At 40.4% G+C, this 21,689-nt stretch overlaps 2 protein-coding genes across 2 annotated transcripts; one reads left to right on the top strand and one right to left on the bottom strand.

The window, feature by feature from the left end:
- The first annotated feature begins 1,709 nt into the window (after positions 1-1,709).
- evpla (envoplakin a) lies at positions 1,710-16,656 on the top strand. The gene is made up of 22 exons (XM_063475386.1): positions 1,710-1,780; positions 6,464-6,563; positions 6,655-6,809; positions 6,977-7,100; positions 7,756-7,887; positions 8,029-8,070; positions 8,362-8,523; positions 8,680-8,787; positions 8,879-8,974; positions 9,105-9,215; positions 9,846-9,992; positions 10,111-10,265; positions 10,360-10,457; positions 10,573-10,745; positions 11,011-11,186; positions 11,364-11,502; positions 11,591-11,784; positions 12,112-12,262; positions 12,464-12,547; positions 12,863-12,970; positions 13,055-13,147; positions 13,267-16,656. Exons 1-22 carry the CDS (start codon positions 1,710-1,712, stop codon positions 16,654-16,656), a joined length of 6,009 nt encoding a protein of 2,002 aa, XP_063331456.1.
- A 1,831-nt stretch (positions 16,657-18,487) lies between these two features.
- Positions 18,488-21,664, bottom strand: ten1 (TEN1 subunit of CST complex). Its single transcript, XM_063476550.1, has 3 exons — positions 21,503-21,664; positions 19,747-19,904; positions 18,488-19,419 (listed from the first exon to the last, which is right to left on the bottom strand). The coding sequence occupies exons 1-3, from the start codon at positions 21,589-21,591 to the stop codon at positions 19,274-19,276; spliced, it is 393 nt and encodes a 130-aa protein (XP_063332620.1). The 5' UTR covers positions 21,592-21,664; the 3' UTR covers positions 18,488-19,273.
- Between the last annotated feature and the right edge of the window lie 25 nt (positions 21,665-21,689).

Here is a 21,689-nt window from a genome sequence, read left to right as displayed (position 1 = left end):
TATTTGATATCAGCACTGCGCTGAGTTTGTTGACAGAAACAGTATAACTGTTTAGCCTCAGTTTATATATAATATGAATTACTGTATGACTTTATGATGTAGTCCACAAATGAAACAGAAGTGGATCCAAAACTGAGCCCTGAGGGATCCCATATGATACGCAAACTTTAAATAAGACAAGAGCAGCTCAGAAAACGTATCTCTAACGGGGGTTCATGAGTTATGTAATCACCTAGGACAGACCAGATCAGACACTTTAGGGCTGTTTGATCCAATATTAACAATCATTAAGAATCACATATGTAAAATATGGATGCATCAGTGCTTTTTCGAATGGCCAGCAGGGGACAACTCCTCTGGTGGAAAAATAAATCAACTTATATAGAAACCTTTAAAAAGGGCAGTTCAGCTTCTCTTACAAACGGCTCAGTATCTTGGTCTCTATTTTCAAGGGTCATTATATATACTATGAAATTATCTCTGAAGTGCATAAAGGATGATGAATCAGGGTACGATTTCGAGGTGTGCAGTCTCTCTTGATTATTCAGATCATACCCTCCAGTTTCAAAACACTAAGGTGACAGTGGCACAAATCCTGAACTTGAGACTTCACACAAGGACTTTACGGTGATGTCGCAGTGGTCACTTACATCTTTTATCTACAGTTTATGCAAACAAGAGTGAGAAGCCCAATTTCTGTGCTGCTGCCTTTAAAAACCAATTTGAAATGCTGATTTGATTTTTTTTTTTTTTTTTTATTGTTTAAATTGTCTTTTACTTTATTAATGCTTTCATCACTAACTGTCACCTTGAATAAGGTGACGGGAAGGTGAAGGAAGAACTTTTTGGTTTGGAGTTAAACTCCCAAAGCTACTCCCAGTTTCTGGGAGAAACTTCCATCAAGTAAGTACAGGTAGAGGTCTGCAGGATTCAAGAAGCCTTGAAGGACACAAGAAGAGTCCACTGCTTTAAGGAGTGAGACAAAGTGTGAGACCGTGTAACATGGTAGTCATGGTAGTTATGAAAAATCGTTGGGGTTTTTTGTTGTTGTTGTTTGTTGCTTTTTGTTTTTTGTTTTTTATAGGGGGGGGGGGGGGGTGTATTATTCACTGAAGTTTTGAAAGGCCAGAATTGTTATTTATTTTTTGGTAAACATGAAATTGATGTATCCCCTTATACGAATAACCTTGAGAGAAGCCTTGTGGCAAAACTCACCTATCCCTTTAAGCATTCAGATTTGAGGTTCAATACCATTTTGAGTTTGTAGCACTGGATCATTTTTCAGCTCTATAATTATCCCAAGGAATACAATCTTCAGTGCAGGAATGGAGCATTTCCCTCTGGCTTTCTGAATTATGCATTCCTGCTTTCTTGGTAATTAAAAGACCTGTGCAAGTTTGGAGAGTGTGTCAGGGGCCCAATGAAAAGGAAGGGCTGGCCTGAAGAAGGGAAGAAGAGAGGGAGAGTGCAGAGAACAGGTCGGTCCAGTCTTCCTCTGCAAGGTGGATGTTTGGGCGTTGACACACCTGTTAACCTGTTTGGGAGGAGCCACTGGCGTTAAACACCGTGGTGACACGAGTGTGTGTGTGTTAGTATGCTTCAGCGTGTTTGAGAAGAACCAGAGAGAGCGGGAGTCAGAGACGAAGAAGGAGTGAGACAGAGAGAGAGTGAGATTTTTTACTCGGGATCTCTGCTTGACATCCGCCAAGATGTTTAAGAAAAAGGAGAGCTCCAAGGACACTAAGAATGGTACACTCAAGGTCTCGGGGAAGATCAGCAAGTGAGTTTTTCTCTGTGGATTTTATGAATGCATGTATGAGTGTGGTGACACTGTATCTCTGTCATGTTCCCCCTGTTCCTGTTCTTCTAGAGTCAAGAACTGTGTCATGTTTCCTGTGTGTTCTTGCTGTCCTCTTTCTCTGTGTGTGTCTGTGTTGTGGTTTATTATATTACACCAAGTTTAAAGGAGGTTTTAATGCATGTTTGCCTAGGGAATTCCTTCACTGCTTTCAAGTGCTGATTTATGTGAGAGTTAATCTTTTTGAAAAAGTGAAAGCTAAATGCGAGCCAGGGGTCAAGTTTACTTTGTAAACATGATGTGCAATGGTGTCCTGCAAGAGGACGAGTGAAATGAGGGAATTACGACTAAAAGTGAAATTGAAAGATGTTGTCATCCTGATTATCAGGCAGAAATTTACCCTAAACCTAATTTATTGGTGTTAGACCCTTGACAGGTGTCAGATCATTTGTATTAGTAGTTGTATTGTACTGGAGAAAAAAAATCATTCACAGAGAAACTTTCTGTCTGTGCAAAATGATTATCGGAGAGCTTTTGTTGCTCGAAGATGTAGGGAGTCCTATCAGACTAGGCAGCTGTTCAGATATGGAAATATGACAGTCAGGTGGCACAGGTTCCAAAAATTTACATAAAGCTGACAGCAACCTGCTTAAGAGGATTGCCAATAAAAATGAATTTCATTTAATGCATAATGTGAGGAGGTCATTTTCATGTGCTAAATATAAAGAGAAGACTCATGATAAAGAGCCACTGAATCTAATTCATGGTAAATCTGCTAAAAGTCTCCGGATCACAGATCAGAACGCCATTTAAGTCGCTGCATTCAAAGCGGCGAAGTGGGATGATCACCTTTTTAAGCAATGGATAGTATTGAGGACGGGTTTTCTTCAGGTTTCCTCAGGATCAGTTTCTATTAACAGAAAGAGCCCCACATTCAGCTGCAAAGCCGACCACTTCACCTTTTTGTTCCTGGGAGTCACAAAAGGCCACTGACGTGATCTCACCGTCAGGTGGTGTCCGGCTTGTGCCTTCACCTTGGCTCGGCTCCAGACATGTTTTCGCTCTGCTGAGGTGTGATGAGGGCTGGGTTGTCCGTTCTGCTCAGCTGGTTTCTGCCTCTCATGTGGGCGTTGGTTTTTAACTGTACATTACAGAGTGACACACAGGAAGTGCTGTTCGTTTCATTCAATCATTTCTATTGTCAGATAATTATTTATTAGTTTAAGAAAAATTTGTGAATCGCAATCAAAAATAATTCCTGGGTGACAATTGTGTTTGTTGGAAATGACACGGGCAGCTGGAGAGCTGTGATGTATGGATTTGTGCATTAGACATGGCACCGGGATGGTTTTAAATGTTTTTAAAATAAAGGTACAAATAAAGGTAAAAGTGGCAGCTAATGCTCGGGTCAGGCTGAGTCTCCAAGAAGTTCAAAAGCCCAAAGGCGTCATGGAAAAATTCGTATTTGTGTGTTTGTGTGTGTTGAGTCTGGGCGGCTCTCAGACGTTCATCTTGTTCTGCTGGTGACTTTGGTTACATCACAGATTAGAGCACTGGTTACGCAGGGATTTAATAATGACTCTGATGACTGTAAAACACAGATTCATTTCAGCATTCAACATCCATTTCTTTGCTCCAGTGGTCATGTTGTAAAGTAACAATTCTTGAACCTAATTTTACTATGAAATCAGACCTTTTTTTACCATATGAGTTTAGTTCGACGGGGAAATGAGGGTGTGTTTGTGCAGAAGATGTGAGATCTTACTACTATCTAAAAAATGCAGGCAAGCCCTTCTAAATTATGCAGATAATCCAGTTTAAACTGGCCTCATAGTAGTGTTTTCTGTAGCAGTCATTCATTCAATAATTTTCTAAAAACCACCAACCGTTGATGAAGAGCACAGTTTAACGATTTCTTTAACCGTTTTTAAAAATTTGGCTAAAAGCTCAGCATGACCACGCAAGCAGCCCGCACAAATACTTGATTCATGCTGAGGAAAGCATAAAGTTCCCCCAAAACACCTTATGAGAAACTCAAAGTATCACCTCAGATCACCTTACAAGCAAACTACACAGCCACTCCTGGAAAATCCTGCACAGCCACTCCTGCACAGGAATATCACACTGCTGCTTGATTTTAAAAAAAAGAAAAAAAAAGAAAAGCACATATTTGATGCAGATACTGTATGTGTCCACAGCAATGTATGGGTGTGACCAGTAATTCTTATCTGCTATTAATAAAAGAATAAAGTGAATAAACCAAAGGTGACAGCTTTAAATAAAAGAGAATCCACCAATCAGAAATCAGACCTTTATTCATTTCAGTCCCTACACAGTTCACCTTTATCAAGACAAACTCAGAACTAAATATCCGGCATGTAGGAAAGTAAAAAAGTAAAATCTAAAGATCTGTAAATTACAGAAGACAAACTAGAGATTAAAGCCACTTTTAAAAATTACCTTTAAAAATCCAAATTGAGTACAATTATTGGAAACATGGCGCCATGCGTAGTATAGCGTGTGTTTGGTATGTTTGGCATCAGTAATTCATGCTCCTCTGTCTGATGATCACAGACTCTTTTTTTTTCATTTATTTATTTGTTCATTTATTTTTTAGAGCAAAGAGGATTAATCTCTCCCACAGCCCACTGCACCCACTGTTTCTATAAACAATGGTAACTAAACAGGTTTTTCTTTGACTGCAAAGGTGGGAATGCATACCTGTCCCTCCTGCTGAGTGAGCAGGAACAGGGCAGTCATTGTGACAGCAGCTGCAGAACCAGATTCTTTGATTTAGTTTTGCACATAAGTGTAATTTCAGCATGAATGTGACCTTTCTCAGACTGAATCATCGGCACATGCCCACTGGTCATTTCCCCTCTAAGCAGTTTTTAAAAGCGCTGACTCTCTTTTAAAAAAGCAGTTAAAAATCGTTTTATTTTCCTGATTTCATTTATTCTTTGTCTTGTTCTGTAGCTTGTTTTTATTACGTTTGTCACATTAAATCTATTTTACTCTTATTTTATGTGCAACACTTTGTGACTACTTACCTGTTAAAAGGGCTTCATAAGTAAACTTACTTACACTGGTTAATATAACCATGTTATTCTTTATAATAACATGGTTATTACCGGTGGGCCGATAGTGATTTTTCTTGTTTATGTTTGTTTTTGTGACGGTATAAACAATGAAAGGTGGTGGATTGGCCAATGGTCGTGATCGACTCTGGGCTGGACCAATTACAATACATCCATATTGAGGTGAAAAGGAAGCGATTTGTCCCGGACTTCAGCTAGAATGAAAAAAAGACACAAAGCTGGAGTTATTCTGTGTCTTTACGCTGCACAGCTGCCTCTTCTTCTCTCATCCCTCATCCTCATAGAAATCATACATATATACCAACAAGACAGTGTACATCACTGTCACAACAGCATTTGTTTTCATTCAAAGGCTTTATCGTTTTTCCTATAATACCTGGTGGACCGGTCTCTAGTCAAAATACCTGGGCCGATTTTTTGTCCCAGTCCAGCCCAGTCTGACAGCTTTTCATATCTCTTTTCTTAATGTTGACACTGACAGATACACCAAAATTTTGCTGCTAAGATCATTCATCTGTATTTTTTGAACTGTAGCTCTACTTTAGCAACATTTTTTAAACTTCAGAGACTGCTGTGCAATGTGTCGCACATTTCATTACTAACAAAAGCAAAAGTGCAATATGTTGAAAGTTGCCATATTTAGAATTTGTGTGTGTGTGTGTGTGTGTGTGTGTGTGTGTGTGTGTGTGTGTGTGTGTGTGTGTGTGTGTGTGTGTGTGTGTGTGTGTGTGTGTGTGTGTGTGTGTGTGTGTGGAGGTGGTATACAGTTTTATACAGCTGTGTAAAATACATAAAGGTCAGTTAATGATGCAAAACCTGGATTTTAAAAAGTCTATTTTTAACACACACACACACATTGAGGAGCTGTGTGTGCTGAACCAATTATAAACAAACATATCTCCAAAACCCCGTTTGCAGTTTGCAAAAACTTTGATTTAATCTAGTTTAACTTTGACTGAGCTCTACCCCATGATTTATTCAGACAGTAGATACAAAGCCTCTTAAATAAAACAAATACAATATTTGTCTCCAATCCCAAAGACTTCACCTTCATGGGTGTAGCTAATCTCTCAATGGAATGTCTTCCTCCTCCTCATTTTGACAGTCTTAGTCATTGCTTTACTCCGAGCAGCGACACAATCAACACGAACACTGACAGAGGGAGTGACAGTCAAAGTTCAAGAATGGGTAGAATTTAAGGAACGTTTTGGGTGTGGTGCGAAGGGTGGAAAAATCCTACTCCATCCTAAAAGATCTGGAAACTGTGCAGTTTGTGTAAAATAAAAAAAACACTGAAGGGAAAAAATAAAAATAAAAACATCCTCACTGTGCTGATTTTTTTATATAAAGGATGACCGGGGGATGTGAAGTTTGTCCACAAATATAAATAAGTCTTTGTTGGTAGCGAGAGTGTTCATAAAAATGCACACCATAAGGTATGACTGTAATCAAGCTGTTAATTATTCAAAACGTCTGCGTGGGAGTACTCGTGTACTAACCACATCTGTATCATCCCTGAACTGATGTGTGCTGCTGTTCAACCTCTGACCTTTGTTGTCTGCTGCAGGTCACAGGCCACCGACTTGGCCTTGCTGATCGCCCAGATGCAAAAAGATGCAGACTTGGTGGAGAAAGACGTCCTCAGGGCCGAGGAGCTGCTGGCTGTGGTAAGAACAAAACAAAACCTCTAATTTTATGAAAGATTACCTTTGTTGGCTTTGTAAAAACGTCACCTTATCTGTTGTCTGCCTTCGCCAGGATTTTGAAAATGACAAGAAAGAGCTGCCGTACCAGCATCAGAAGGAGATCTCAGATAAGCTGGGTGAAGCTGAGGGCCTGCTGGAGAAGCTCTTCATAGATGTCGACAAAGCCAAGAAGCTAAAACATCCACAAGCCACAGACATAGAGAGCGAGTGAGTTCATGCAGAATAACTACAACACAGAAGCTGGTCCCTCCTCTGAGGATTTTAAAACATTTTAGCTGTTTGATATCATTAGTTTAACTTTGAACACATTGGATCTCCACATTAACCACAGTTGTTTGTTTCTTTGTGTCTTTTCTGCCCTTTGATGACTCCAGTGTCCATCATCTTCATGAGCGCTGGCTGAAGGACTGCACCGTCTACAGAGACATCTACGAGCAGATTGATGATGTGTCGCGGATGCCCTTAATTGACTGGGGGCCTGTTTTAAGTGAGAAGCAAGTAAGTACTGTTACACTGTCTGAACATCCACGTCAGTCTTTCATACTCTATTGAATATTAATGCTCTTATTGTCAGCAAAAAGACAAAAAACTATTTTAAATCTGCTGCCACCAACAAGTATTTTCCTCTGTAGTCAGATGCTCTGTAACAAAAACTATTCAAACTTTGAGTCACACTGTTGCTTATTTGAGTAACGTAGAGAAATCAGACTCCTTTGACATGATGTCAGCAATCTGTAATTTCTATCTAATTCTATCTATAGTTCCCTTTTTAGCTAGCACTAGCCTGGCCACCCTTGCCGTTCCCCCTGCAAGCCACTTTGCAAACCCCCTCGACATCAAGTGTTTTGAAAAAAATCAAACTAAATATTTGCAGTCTTTTAAAAAGATTTAAGTCTCCATTAGGAACTACAGGGTGGGGAAAATAGCAGTCACCCTTTTACAGGATTGCTTAATAATAAATAACATTAACTGTATCCTTTAATCCTAATGTAATCTAAATGCACTTGTTTCTTCGTTTTGCACCTGTCTGTGCTGTAATAAATCTCCCAAGCAGAGCTGAGTGATTTACCGGCCACATCCTGTCAGACCTGTCCTTCGTTATTTCATCACTACATTTCCATGAACTGTTTTCTTCTGGTGTCTGTGTTCTCAGAAACTGGTGGATGTGGAGCAGTTCGGCCCTAGTATGGCTGATCTGGAGAAGCAGATTGCTGCTCACAACATCGTACACAAAGAGATTGAAGCCTACAACACACAGCTCTGCCTCGCTTCTGCTGGCAGCAAGGTATGCATGCATGATTACACAAAAACACATGCTTGCACGATGTGTCTTACTTAAAAAAAAACTGATTGCAGCTTGTGTCCTTTATTATTAAGCAAAAAGCATTTCAAACAGCCGCTCACATATGCTGTCTTGTTTTTTAAGGAGAAATACGACGCTCTGAAAAAACAGTACAACAACTTATTGGTGAGTTGCTTCAGTCACTTCATGTTCAAAGATAAACACAAGTCTTATTTCACTTTTGGGTTTGTCAGTATAAAAAGCTGTGAGGCAATTTTTTACCTACTTTGGGGGGGGGGGGTTCGTTGGAGAAAAACTGAAAAATTTCAGCTTAAAAAAAAAAAAAAAAGTACAACATTTTAAAGAAATAAAAAAACATCAAAATAAATAAATAATAATTAATAAATAAATGAATGAATAAAAAAATTCTTTTGGGGGTACTCATGTGTCTTTCCATTTTAATTTATTTCTCCTAAGGACAACTCCAAGTGGCGCCGCCACTACCTCAGTAGCCTGTACGAGTACATGCAGGGCTGCAACAAGGAGCTGACCTTCCTGGCAGAAGAGCAGAATAAGATCAAGAAGCAAGACTGGAGTGACCACATGGTGGACCCGTCTGATGTTCGGAGGCAGTATGAGGTTAGGATTAATGCGTTTTTAAGTCAGATGAAAAATAGAATTGAAAGGCTCACCAATCACAAGGTGTGGCCTGTCCAGAGAGACACAAGTTGTTTTTGTTCTGTACCTGGATGACTTCACACATAAATAAACCAATTTTGATTTGATCTTATTTAGAATTTCAAGAACAACAGTCTGCTGTCGCATGAGGCCGAGGTGAACAAACTCCAGGATGAAGGCGAGAGACTTGTTGAAATGAAGCACCCCGCAAGCGACACAATACAGGTACTTGAAAAGCCCATTAACAACATCAAATTCACCCTTTCATCCTGAATGCTGTTCAAAGGTATGTCAACTCCCTTCATTATATTTCCAGGCTCAAAGAGATGATGTACGAAATGACTGGCAGAAATTCCTCAATCTCTGCATCTGTCAAGAGACGCACCTGGACAGCGTGGAGGACTTCAAAAGGGTGAGACAGAGTTCATCGCAATGCAGTGCTCAGTTTGCAACCTGTGCTGTCATCATCATTTGCAGATTTTATGCATAAACTCAAAACAAAACGAAACAAAACAAAAAGTGTGCTTTGTTCCGTTTTTCAGTACCAATATGACAGCGAGCAGCTGTCAGAGTCACTGACCAAGCTCAACGGCACCCTGGACCCCAAGACTCTCAGCAAGAAGAGCAACACTGAGAAACTGCTGCAGCTCGAGGTACGTCCAGCCACGAGTACTGCAACTCGGAACACATAAGAAATTCAGCTTGCACCCCTCTTTCAAGCTAGCAGTGGGGATTTTAAAAAAGTGAATGAGGAGATTTGGATAGAAAATGAGGGACTGAGGTGGGCAAAGCTGGAGACAAGGAGACTCCAAAGTCCAAAAATAAAACAGTGAAAGCCTAAAAAGGGAAATGATAAAGTCTTTGAGTTATATTTAGTGAATAATTCTCAACTTTATTTATTTATTCACATGTAAATGGACATCTATATGAGAAAATATAAGGTGTAAACACAGCAGAATGAAGGAAAACTATTAATTTGCTGGGCAGGTCACATGAAACTTTACAGTCAATACAAAGACCTGCCGATATACAACAGAACTAACAAAAACAAATACATAAAATGAGTTAAAGGTGCTCACACACCTGGTTTGCCACCACCCACTGATTGAGAGTGCCTTAAAAGTGTTATAGAGCAGTCTTTCATTGCCATGGTAATGAAATCAGGAGTAAAGAGAGGTTCATTTTGTGGCATATTACACTAAGTTTGTTAAACCCAGCAGAAAAATTATGTGAAAAGATATGTTAGGAATCTTTTTTTAATCTTTGTGTCTTTTTCCTACAAGGCGGAGGAGAAAGATGTGCAGAAATGTGAACAGCTGCTGGCAAACCTGAGGAAACGCAGCACCACCATCGCTCCGCTGAAACTGCGACGTACGACCCCCAGCAGAGCCGTCACTGTGGAGTCCCTGTGCGACTGGGAAACAGGCACGGTGGGGAACAATTTTTGTTTAAATGTAAAACTCTAACTGCATGTGGCTGCAGTAAAAACAACAACAACAACAACTTTGAAAAGTGACTTGTCTGACTGAATCAATCATTGTTTTTTAGGATTCTCTGCAAAGAGGAGACAAGTTCACCTTAAAATCAAACTCAGACATTGAGAACTGGAATGTCATTTCCACTGATGGAAAAACTAAAAAATTCCCAGGAGTTTGCTTCCAGATCCCACCACCTGACTCAGAGGCCATTGATAAAGTGGACCTGTAAGTGCTAACAAGCTGTATTACTAAACAGCTCAAATGGCACATCCGACGTCTGCCCTTTCTTTGACTCCTTCCCTTTCTTTTTGTTCATTAGTTTGGGCCAGGAGCTTGCAGACATCAAGAAGAGAAGAGCCGCTCTGGCCGACTCCCTGAAGAACAACAAATCAGAAATCTCCAGGGCCCAGCAGTTAGGTTGTTGTCAATTAATTAAATGCATAAGTGTCCTCATTATATGCAATCACTGCATCTTTAAACCACAACTAAAGTCAGATCAATCATTTAAAAAAGTCTCCTTTTCCTCCTTCAGCCCCAGTGTCTGCTGCCCCCATGGACCCCAAAGTAACAGCCCTCTCTCAGCAGCTGGACAAGCTGGACAATGACCTGGCCAAAGCTGAGGAGAGCATGCTGAGCCGTCTGCGAGCCCCGCTGAGCCGCAGTGATCCCGCTGGTGATCTGGCCAAAAGGATGAAGGAGCAGGAGGTGAGAAAAAACACAAACTAACATCAGCACCAGCTAAATATCATTCACCACGTGACACCAAGAAACTAAAATAAACCACATAGAAGCAATGACAATTTGTCAATTCTTTTGCTGTTATTATCTTCCTATGTGTGTGTATGCATTCATACCTTATACAGCATAAAGGGATTCTTCACTCCTGCAGACTGTCAGCATGAAATGATTATGCTGTGAATTATACTAATATCTGATGTTTAATGGAGGGTTGTATGGATGCTCTTTACAGCAAACTGCTGAGACACTTCAGGCTCTACAGCAGCAGCAACAGGCTGCACAGGCTGGCATGCAGCCCCTGCTGTCTAAAGATCCCAACGGTACCTCTTCGGGGTTGCCGCTCAAACTCAGTGCTGCCAGCAACAAGTCTGACAACCTTGCTGCACTTGCTGATCTTTACAATAAGAAGTAAGAGCTTGTTTTATGGCGGGGTTTTGTTTTAGAATAGCATTTTTAAAAACTTAAATCAGTATTTCATTTGATATTCTTCTATCCATCTTTGTTAAGTTCTGTTACTTGAGTAGATGATCTAGATAACAGATAACCTTAGCATATTTAGTAGTTTATTTATCTTCTTTTCTGCAGAGCAAATGCCTCACTTAACCTGGAGAAACAGATCAAGAAGGTGGATGGTCTCGTCTCCGGCTTTGAGAAAAGGCTGAGTGAAGATGGTCCGATCCCTGACGGCCCAAAAGCAATTCAAACCCGTGCTGAGGAAGTTCATGTAAGGAAGTCTTGACCATACAAATTTGAATTCTCTTACACATCTCTAATGTTCACTTAGAGTTGAACATCTTCTTTGTGGTGTTTAGAGCCAGCAAAAGTCTGTGGCAGCTGCTCAGAACGACATGAAGAAGCTCAGCAAGGATCTGGAGACCACAGAGCAGCTGTGCAGCTCTCTGCAGCAGGGCTACCAGGAGTACTGCCCGGACATCCAGCGCCAGAAAACAGAAGTCAAGCAGCTACAAGCACGTTACACCAACGTTGCCAACCAGCTGAAGGAGAGGTGAGAGTCAGACTGTGAACACATTATCTCAGTCCCTTCAGCTTTATTAGAAAGACAGACTACAGTGGTTTTCCCTCATCAGCCTTTTAAATCACTTAAATCAAGCAACAAGGAAGTGAGAGTACCTTTACGATTAGATTGGGCATTTGCAACCTGCAATGGGGTTAATCTATACATCATCTATAAATCTATATACATCTTTACATAATCTATAAAAATGTGCTACTACACTACTAAAAGGTAAAACAGGTTTCATTTCTGTTGTCATACTGTACCTAATGCACCAATACCTCATAATGTGCCTAATACCTCTCATATTCCTCTCAGAGAAAGCACCTTACTCGAAACTGCAGGAAAGAACCAGGAGTTCCAGAGCACATGTAAATCCCTGAACTCATTCTTGGACAACCTGCCAACAAACAAGATAAGCCCCAATGACGATCTGTCTCAGATTGCTGCTAAGAAGAGCTCTCAAGAGGTGAGACTGTCTTCTGATTATTTACCTTTAAGTATCACATAAAGAATAAAATAACAACCTGGCTACCCACTCCTCACATAATGTCTTTTTGATTTATGGATATATAAACATTATTCTCAATATCAACCTGTAGAAATTCACTATGATTATGACAGGACAGTAACTTTAGGTGATTAATGTTTCTATACCTACTCATTGCAGAGGGTGATGGACGACCTGAAGCGGAAGGAAGCTGACATGGAAAAGGTGACGAGCCTCTCTCAAGACCTGCAGGATCTCCTCAGTGTAAGACTCCTAACTTATAATAAATAATATCATACAATAATTTGTGGAACCATGGTGTAGTGGTACAACCCCGGGAGGAAATGCTAATCCTGGGGCTAATGGGACTTCCCTCAGGAAAGGCATCCAGTGTAAAGTCAAATGTGTTGAAAGTTAAAAAAAGCATAGAATGCATAAATGCATTTTAGGCAACACAGAAAGTAAATGAATACGTTTTAACTTTAACATTAGCAGACATAGCTCGCACTTAAAGATTTTGAAATAGGCAACAAATGACATGAAACAATTCAAAGATTTTAAATCTTCACGTCTCTGCAGGAGTACGAGACCAACGTTGACAAGTACAACAGTACGCTTGAGGACGCCGGCGCCACCGTTCCGAAGAAACCACGTACGCCCACACTGTCTGAGGCTATTCAGAAAGAGGTAATGTTTGTGTGTTTTTCAACATGATACACACTTCTCACATTTATTTATAGATCGAGGTGACATGAGGTTTGCTTATTACAGGAAAAGAGTCTGGTGAACCGCTACGCTGAAACAAAAGCCGAAAACGCCCAGAGCCAAAAACAGATGGGCTTGGCTAAGAATCTCATATCACGAGTAAGAAAACAGTGAATGAATTTATTATCTTTTGTATGCATTTAGATTATGCTTTCCATAAAACTAAAGCTACATTGCAAATAATATTACTTTGAATAAATTTGCTTTTCCTGCTGCAGAATGAAGAGACAGTTCAAGCAGTGGCACAGCAGCAAGTGCGGTCTGAAAGGAGTGCTTTTGAGTTAGATGGTCTGGTAAAAGAGCTGGAGGAGGAGAAGGAGAGGAGGACTCATGTTGAGACAAACCTGAGAACTTTCAAAGACAGGTTTTTGTCTTTGAAGAGTCGCCGTGGAGTTGAACGTGTCGAGGAGAAAGAAGTACTAAAGTACTACCGTGACCCAAAAGTGGAAAGTGATCTGAGGGATCTGCAGCAGAGGCTACATGAGGAAATCTTGAAGCGCACCACCATACAAACTGAGGTTGAGGTTACAAACAAAAAAGTCACCACCCTGGCAGAAACCGTAAAGAGCGCTCCACCAAAACTGGTGACTAGAGAGGTGACAGAGTTTGAGAAAGATCCCCAGCTGGATACAGAGGCTGCTAAGCTGAGAGATCAAATAGCAAAGATGAGAGAAGAAATTCGGATGAGGGATGGGGAGCATATTCAGATGAAGACAGAAGTAACAATTCTCCAGCAGAAGAGGCCAACAATCAAAGAGAGGGTGGTTAAGAAGGAAGTGGTTAAAGTGGAGAAAGACCCAGAGATGCTGAGAGCAGTGCGAACATTTGAGACAGAAATTTCTGACGAGAGCAAAAGGACCAAGCTCCTCCATGATGAAATCTTCCAAACAAGGAGTCAGATAAATGCACTAGAGAGGCTGATTCCTAACATTGAGCCTAAGATAATCACTAAAGAAGTCAAAAAGATTGAACAAGACAAAGACCTAATCAACGAATCCCAGAATATTCGAACAAGCCTGGAGGAAGAGAGAATTGAAAACAACTCTCTGGTCAATGAACTGACGGTGCTCCACAACCGTTACAGAGAAGTTCACGAATGGAAACCCAGAGTTGAGGTGAAGGAAATTGTTAACGAGATCTACAGGATAGACCCAAACACAGAGGTGGAGATAATGCGGCTCCGCAAAGAGATACAAGACTGCAGCAAGCAGCGCTCTGACCTTGAAAGAGGGCTCACCAAGGTGACAACTGAACTCAACATCATTCGGTCAGAGAAGCCAAGAATTGAAACAAAAGAAGTTTTCCAAGAGGTGGTTAAAGAGGAAAGAAGCCCCGAAAATGAGAGAGAAATTCAGAGGCTAAATGACCAGGTGCATAATTTACACAGCAATTACGACTCCTTCCAAGACCAGCTGAGAATGCTCCGGAAAGAGAGAGATGAGTGGAAGGCTGAAAAGTCAAAGGTAGAGACCCAACTTGTCACCAGAGAAGTTATTAAGTATGAGCCCGATCCACTCCAAGAGAAAGAGTTTGACCGCTTGAGAAATAATGTGCGGGAAGAGGCACAGATTCGGCGCACCATTGAAGAGATGGTGTTTGACCTGAAAAATAAATACATCCAGTTGGAGAGACAGAAACCAGAAGAGAAGGTGGTTGTCCAAGAGGTTGTTCGTTTGCAGAAAGACCCAAGGCAAATGGTCGAGCACGAAAGGCTTAGCAGGAACCTGGATGAAGAAGTAACAAACCGGCGTCAGTTAGAACTGGAGCTACAACAGTTAAGAACAAAGGTGGAAGAGAAAGAGAGGATCCTCAGAGAGAGTGTTGAACGCCAAAAGAGGATTCAAGCGGAGTCTGATGTCAGAGAGATTAAACTGCGTATCTCACAGCTGGAAAATGCCCCACCACCTGTTGAGGAAAACATAGTTGTCGAGGAGGTGCTCAAGGTGGAGAGAGACCCGAAACTGGAGAGGCTGACAAGCAGTCTGCGGTCAGACATGGACAAGGAAACCAGTGATATTCTGAGGCTGCAGAGAGAAGTCCGTAACATCAACATAAAGCTTGAAATCTTGCAGAAAGAGAAGTCCAGTGAGAGGACAGTCTACAAAGAGGTTGTCCGTGTTGAAAAAGACCAGGCAGTTGAGGCTGAGAGGGATCGCCTGAGAGAACAGGTGTCTCAGAGTAAATTTGCCAGACAAGACCTCGAGGATGAACTTAGACGTCTCAATGACAAAATCCAATTCCTAATGAACAGCAAATCTGTTACTTCAAGAGAGGAGACAACCCTGATTATGAACCGAGATGCCTTACAGAGAGAGAAGGAAGACCTCACTCGTGAACTTAGAACCCTTGATGGCAAGAGGCATGATATCAGCCTGTCCTTCCAGCAGCAGAGCCGACTGATGAGTGAAAGAACGCAGATGAGCAGACAGAGAAGCATTAAGATGGAGTCTGATGTCATGCGTTTGGAGAGGGACATCTTGGACGAAAAAGACAAGATCCATCAGCGAGACAGCATAATCCGTGAGCTTATACAGAACCTGCAGAGAGAGGAGAGTGCAGAAACAAGAACCAAAGAGACCAATGTCTCTACAAAGATCACGATTTTGGACCCAGTTACCGGCAAAGACATGTCTCCATATGATGCCTACCTTCAGGGCTTGATCGATCGTCAGCAGTACATTCACCTGCAGGAGCTCGAGTGTGACTGGGAGGAGATCACCTCATTGGGACCTGATGGGGAAATATCTGTACTCCAGGATCGCAAGAGTGGAAAGCAGTACTCCATCAAAGATGCACTGAAGGAAGGAAGGTTGACAGAATATGATCTTCAAAAGTACAAACAAGGAAAAATTCCCATCTCAGAGTTTGCCCTGCTAGTCGCTGGTGACAACAAGAAGCAGTCCCAGTTCAATTCAATCACCCCGAAATCCACCACATCACTGAATTCAGCACCGTTTAACCTATCTTCTGCCAAGGAAACCTACCCAATTGCTGGAATAATAGATACAGACACTGACACCTGCTATACAATACGCAATGCCACTGTGCGTAAGCTAATTGATTCCACAACTGCCCAAAGACTTCTGGAGGCTCAGGCATCAACAGGAGGCATCATTGACATCAGCAATAAAGGGAGATACACAGTTCACAAGGCAGCAAACAGAGCCCTCATCGAGGATAGTCAAATCCAAAGACTGCTCAATGCACAGAAGGCTTTCACTGGAGTCGAAGACCCTGTGACCAAAGAGTGTTTGTCTGTGGGAGAGGCTGTTCAGAAAGGCTGGATGCCAAAGGACACTGCCATTCGCTTCATGGAGGCTCAGCACCTGACCGGAGGGCTAGTCAATCCAGACAGTGGTCACAGAGTTAGTATCTTGGATGCTGTTGGGTCCAGAATGATCGACAACACAATAATGAGAGACCTGCAAACTGAGTCTGCCTACGTCAAGGATATTATAGACCCAATCACAAAGGAGAAAATCAACTACAAGCAAGCTCTGGATCGCTGCAGGAAAGACCCAAATACAGGCTTACCAATGCTGCCTGCCTCCTCCAAAGAGTCTGGTTATAGTCCAGTGTACAATTCAAACAGATATGCAAGATTTTAGATATGTTTACTTTTCAGAGATATCTATTCTACATGAAATCCATACATTACTTACAATGGACATTTTGACTCAGGAAAAGTCTTCTACTGCAAAGCTTTCTCTCTAGCCAAAATAACTGCTGCTGAGTTGCATTTGTTTACTAAAAATGTTTGATGTGGGCAGATTTGTCTTCTTTTTTTGGTTTAATTTAAAAACAGCATAAATGAAGTTTATCTTTAATATTAATGTGTTATTAGGGATACTGGGACATGGTGCAATGCTATTTGCCAAGATTGATTGTTTCTGTATTACTCGTGGGTTTTCTTCAAAACTGTTCATTGAATTTTATCTTGTTTGATACCTTATAAAGAAACAAATATCAATAAAATAAATTATAATGGTTAAAGTGTATGGACTCTCATTTTCAATGCTGTGCAGTCTCTAAAGTAAAAAAAAATACAGCTTTACCTTCAAGAAAGTAAAACCAGTTTAGATGTTGGGATCTCAATTAAAACAAATAATATGAGTGTCCTTTTCCCACAGCTTCCAGTTTTATGGACCACAAACGCATCAGGGCAAAATGGTACCAAGAATAACAAAAATATGCTTTTTGTCAGTGTGACACATTAATGCAACACACTGAATGCTATATCAATTCCAGTTATGAATACAGTGCTATGAAAAAGTATTTACTACATCTTGATTTCTTAGTTTTTTTGTATATGTCAAACTTAAATGTTTCAGATCATCAAACATCTTTTAATATTAGAAAAATATAATATACTAGTGTAAGAGAGGTCATGCCAAAGTATCTCAACAAGATTAAATACAAGACTTTGACTTGGGCAGTCCAAAACCTTCTTTTTTATTTGTTTATTGAGATATTCAGAGGTAGACTTGCTGATGTGCTCTTAGTCATTGTCCTGCTGCATAATCCAAGTGAGCTTGGGCTTCAGTGAATGAACTGATTGTCCAGGGCCTGAAACAGCAGTGGAGCCCCAGACCGTCACACTACCACCACCATGTTTGACTGTTGGGTTGATTTTCTTTTTATGAAACAACTAGATGCAACAGGACTCAACCCTTCCAACAAGTTTATCTTTTATCTCATCAATCCACAGAATATTTCCCCCAAAGTCTTGGGTATCAGTAAGATGTTTTTTGGTAAATATGCAATGACTTTGTTATTTTTGTTCAGCGGTGGTTTTCGCCTTGGAACTCTCCCATCTTTGTGTGCCATTTTTGCCCCGTATTTTCCCCATTGTTGAATCAATAACACGGACCTTTACTGTTGTTCTGGGTTCTCTTGTGAACTCATGGATGAGTCGATAATGTGTTCTTGGAGTAATTTTGGTAGGCTGGCCGCTCCTGGGAAGGATCACCACTGTTTCCTCCATTTGTGAATAAAAGCTCTCAGGGTTGTTCACTGGAACCACTGCCTTAGATATATCTTTGTAACCATTTCCAGGTTGATAGATGTCAGTGACTTTGTTTCTCAGCCATTTCTTTAGACGCTTCACTTTATCAAACAGGTTCTATTTAAGTGGGGGTTTTTTATTCTACTTGCCTGACAGTAATCAGGCTTGGGTATGGTTAGTGAAATAGAACCCAGCTTTCCAACAAAAAGTTTTTAATCACAGTTAATTCATGATTTAAAAAGTGGGGGAATTAATTTTTCACATAGGGCCACGTAGGTTTGGATAGTTTTTTTCCTTAATAAATTAAATCATCAAATAATAAATAAATTAATCAATAAAACCTGTATTTTTTCATTTACTTGGGTTATCTTAGTCTAATATTAAAATTGTTTTCATGAAACATTTAAGGCAAATGATAGATTAAAAAAGGGTCTTAAAAGGAAGCCACTGATGACTTTATTTCAGTTTCTACAAAAATTTCTACATCTGATCATTTCTTAACATTAACTGCCGCTAAGGACACACTTGGCTGATAAAATTAATGGGACAGACAACATGAACCTAACCTAAACTTTAACAGTCAGATGAGATTCCCCAATATTAAGTTTGCGAAGTTTTTAGGACACAATTCAGTCTCAAAGTAGCAGACAACGCACAGTTACAGAAAGGGAGCACCAAGCGTTGAGGTGCAATGCATAATATTCACCAAAACTCTGCTGGCTTAACAGCTGCAGAATCCTAACCTCTTCTGGCACTGATGTTTCCATGGCCAAGCTGCTCCTGATGGCCCAGTATGTTTGGACATATAGTGAAGTTTTATCATATTACATGCATACAGATATTTGCTCATATCTTTAAAGCTGTGTCCATGCCGAATCATCACCTGGAGTCTTCAGAATCGCAGACAAAACTAAAAATGTGACATATTTATGAGCCATAAACCCAAACCATCTGTTTGTAACTCTTTAATGACCCTACAAGAAAATCTAATAATGCCCCACTAATGTGGGGCTTTAGCTGTTTAAAAGCAATCCCTTGATAAAGTGCAGAAAAATCCCAGATCACAGGACAGTCACGTAAACTCTCAGAAGTGAACCTGTGTCTTTTACGCAAATTTAGACAGTTTTTAAGTTCACTGTTGAGACAGCACAGCAAGGGGCATCACTTCAGCTCTGATGACCAAAGATCACCTTGAGAAACCACATGAATAAAGTCCCTGATCATGTTGCATCTGCAGGTTGTGCACCCAGTTTGCGCTCCCTCTCTGTGAAGAAGTTTCTTTGTTCAGTGATGGCTTTCTCCAGAAGGGCAATGTTTACACCGTCAACACAGTTCAGCACACGGGCACGGACCATTGCACCGACTCCTGTAGGACAAGAAGTTACAAACACAGGCAGGTGATAGCACCAAAACATCATGCCCAAATTAAACTTTTCAAAAGGCAGCATAAAGCTAAATAGAGGCAAAGAAATTTCACTGGTACTGAACTGCAATTTACGTTTGCGTTTGCCCAAAACAAACACAAACAAACATAAACATGGCATTTAAAGATGACATCAGGTCAAACACACACAGGACAAACTGACAGTTGCTTAATGTTTCCATTTTTAAGTTATGTGAGGGTAAATTAACATCTGAACAGTCCCCTGCAACATTTTTAACACTGTCTGTCTGTGTGAAATATTTCTCTTACCCTCATCATTTTCTATCTCACCCAGCACGATGTACTGGGCTCCAATTATGGGGTTGAAGGGCTCCACAAACAAGGTGTGGACAACCACATGGTGCTCTTTAGAAGCATGCTGTGCTGACAGCGTAGCCCTGGACTCCTCAGGCTGATAGCATACAAGTCTGAAAAAAATGAGTAAAACATTTCCAGATCCGTGGTTTAGTTATTGAACTATACAAGAGTAACTTTGTATGATATAATCATCATTTACACAACCGGTTCACAAAAGCTACCCTTCAATATTTTTAAAAAAAGTGTGTAAAGAGGTGACTACGGTCCAAATCTACGTAGAAGATATAATCGCTGATCGGTTTGTGTTTTAGTGGTTTAATGAACAGCCAATTGGGTCATAAAGGGTGAACAACACAGTAGCTTCTGTATGTTTAATCTGCTCTTTTTTTTTTTAAATGGACAGTAATAATTATAAAAGCAAACTTTATAAATTACTTAAGTTTTAGGTGACAAACAGGAGAAGAGGATAACAATAAATAAAGGTGTATGAGCAGAGAAGCACTAAGAAATCATTAATGTCAGTTACACAGTAATTTCTGCCTGAGTCAACATCTACCACCCTCAGTGGTGCTGCCAGTCAGTGAAGACAGCAAAAATCCTAGAATGCACAGAAAGTTCATTTTCAAAGATTTTCATTTTTAAGAGGAAATTTTCAGAAACTGTATGGTTTTACTTTAATTACAGTTTCAGACTTTAACTATCTTACAAACAGTGGATTTAAAGATTATAAAACACCTTTTACTTGTACTGCATCCTATTGCATGTTTTTCTTAATTTGTGAAACGTATAATAATTCTCTAACTGTAACACATGCAGTGAAAAACTAAGTATACCTCATGATTCAGTAACTTGAAGGTGGTTTGACCTTTAACAACAGTAACGTGAAGTAATTGTTTTCCGTATGACTTTATCAGTGTCTAACATCTTTGTGGAGGAATTATGGCCCATAATGTTTGTGCTGACATGCTGCATTTGATTTGCCAAATGTGGTGCTGTTCATTATAGTCTAATATCTCCGCTTTGGTCTTGTTTTCTGATGTTGATGTATGATCATGAACTTTAATATTTAATAGGCTAACTGAAGCCTGTAGAGTCCAAGATACTTTGACAACTAACATTTTTTCTATTTCTCTGGCCATCAGACAGCTGACCTTTAGTTGAATTTGATGGGGCATGGACCTCTGGGAAGACTGTCAACTGTCTTGAATGTTTTTCCACTTGTGAATAGTTCACTATTGAACGATGGACTTTAGAATGCTTGGTCTTGTAATCCATCTCAGACAGATAAGCAGTGAAGATTGCTTTAATGATCAAAGATCGTTGTTGATATTTTTCCTCCTTGGCACCATATTAACAGACATCTGAGTGCTCCTGGCCAGAAAACTATCAAAACTTCACATTTTACCCATGGCCAATAGCTCAAATGCATTCTCAGCATCTGGTTGCTACTTACCCTCTTAATGCCTATGGAAGAATAAAGGTGTGTGTGGGCTAAATCAACAAACAGATGCTTTAGAAAATTTAAACACACTATCGAATTTACTGAAATACAACCAAAAGTCGTAGCTCTATTAATATGAGTCTGATTCTATCCTCTCTGAACACATCAGTTCAGGTATATACAAGATATTGTGCTTGTCACAACTGGCTGTTCATGATCTCATTAACCACACACTGAAGATATTTTCTAGTTTGAAACAAAACCCACCTGCCAAATGTTCTGACTGATTGTCCTTCCTCCACGCTTCCAGAGATTATTTCCCAGGGGAAATGAAAAACTGCAGCCGAGGGCAGCATCCTGAATTCTTAAAAAAATAGTTTGTATGATTAAAATTTAAAAGAGTCGTTTAACTGAAGACGACTTGGTACTTCCGCGCTACATGTCACGTGGCTTA

This window comes from Pelmatolapia mariae, linkage group LG6, assembly GCF_036321145.2.
Source record: "Pelmatolapia mariae isolate MD_Pm_ZW linkage group LG6, Pm_UMD_F_2, whole genome shotgun sequence".
Classification (NCBI taxonomy): domain Eukaryota; kingdom Metazoa; phylum Chordata; class Actinopteri; order Cichliformes; family Cichlidae; genus Pelmatolapia; species Pelmatolapia mariae.
Note: the sequence above shows the minus strand (reverse complement) of the source record. Positions and strands in the feature narration are given on the sequence as shown.

Excerpts from the sequence above, each read along its gene's own strand:
- ten1 (XM_063476550.1), bottom strand. The coding sequence starts at position 21,591 with ATGCTGCCCTCGGCTGCAGTTTTTCATTTCCCCTGGGAAATAATCTCT. Across the intron at positions 19,905-21,502 it reads TCAGTCAGAACATTTGGCAG|ACTTGTATGCTATCAGCCTG; the intron begins GTGGGTTTTGTT and ends CATTTTTTTCAG. Across the intron at positions 19,420-19,746 it reads TGAGATAGAAAATGATGAGG|GAGTCGGTGCAATGGTCCGT; the intron begins GTAAGAGAAATA and ends CTTGTCCTACAG.
- evpla (XM_063475386.1), top strand. The coding sequence starts at position 1,710 with ATGTTTAAGAAAAAGGAGAGCTCCAAGGACACTAAGAATGGTACACTC. Across the intron at positions 1,781-6,463 it reads GTCTCGGGGAAGATCAGCAA|GTCACAGGCCACCGACTTGG; the intron begins GTGAGTTTTTCT and ends TGTCTGCTGCAG. Across the intron at positions 12,548-12,862 it reads ACCTGCAGGATCTCCTCAGT|GAGTACGAGACCAACGTTGA; the intron begins GTAAGACTCCTA and ends ACGTCTCTGCAG.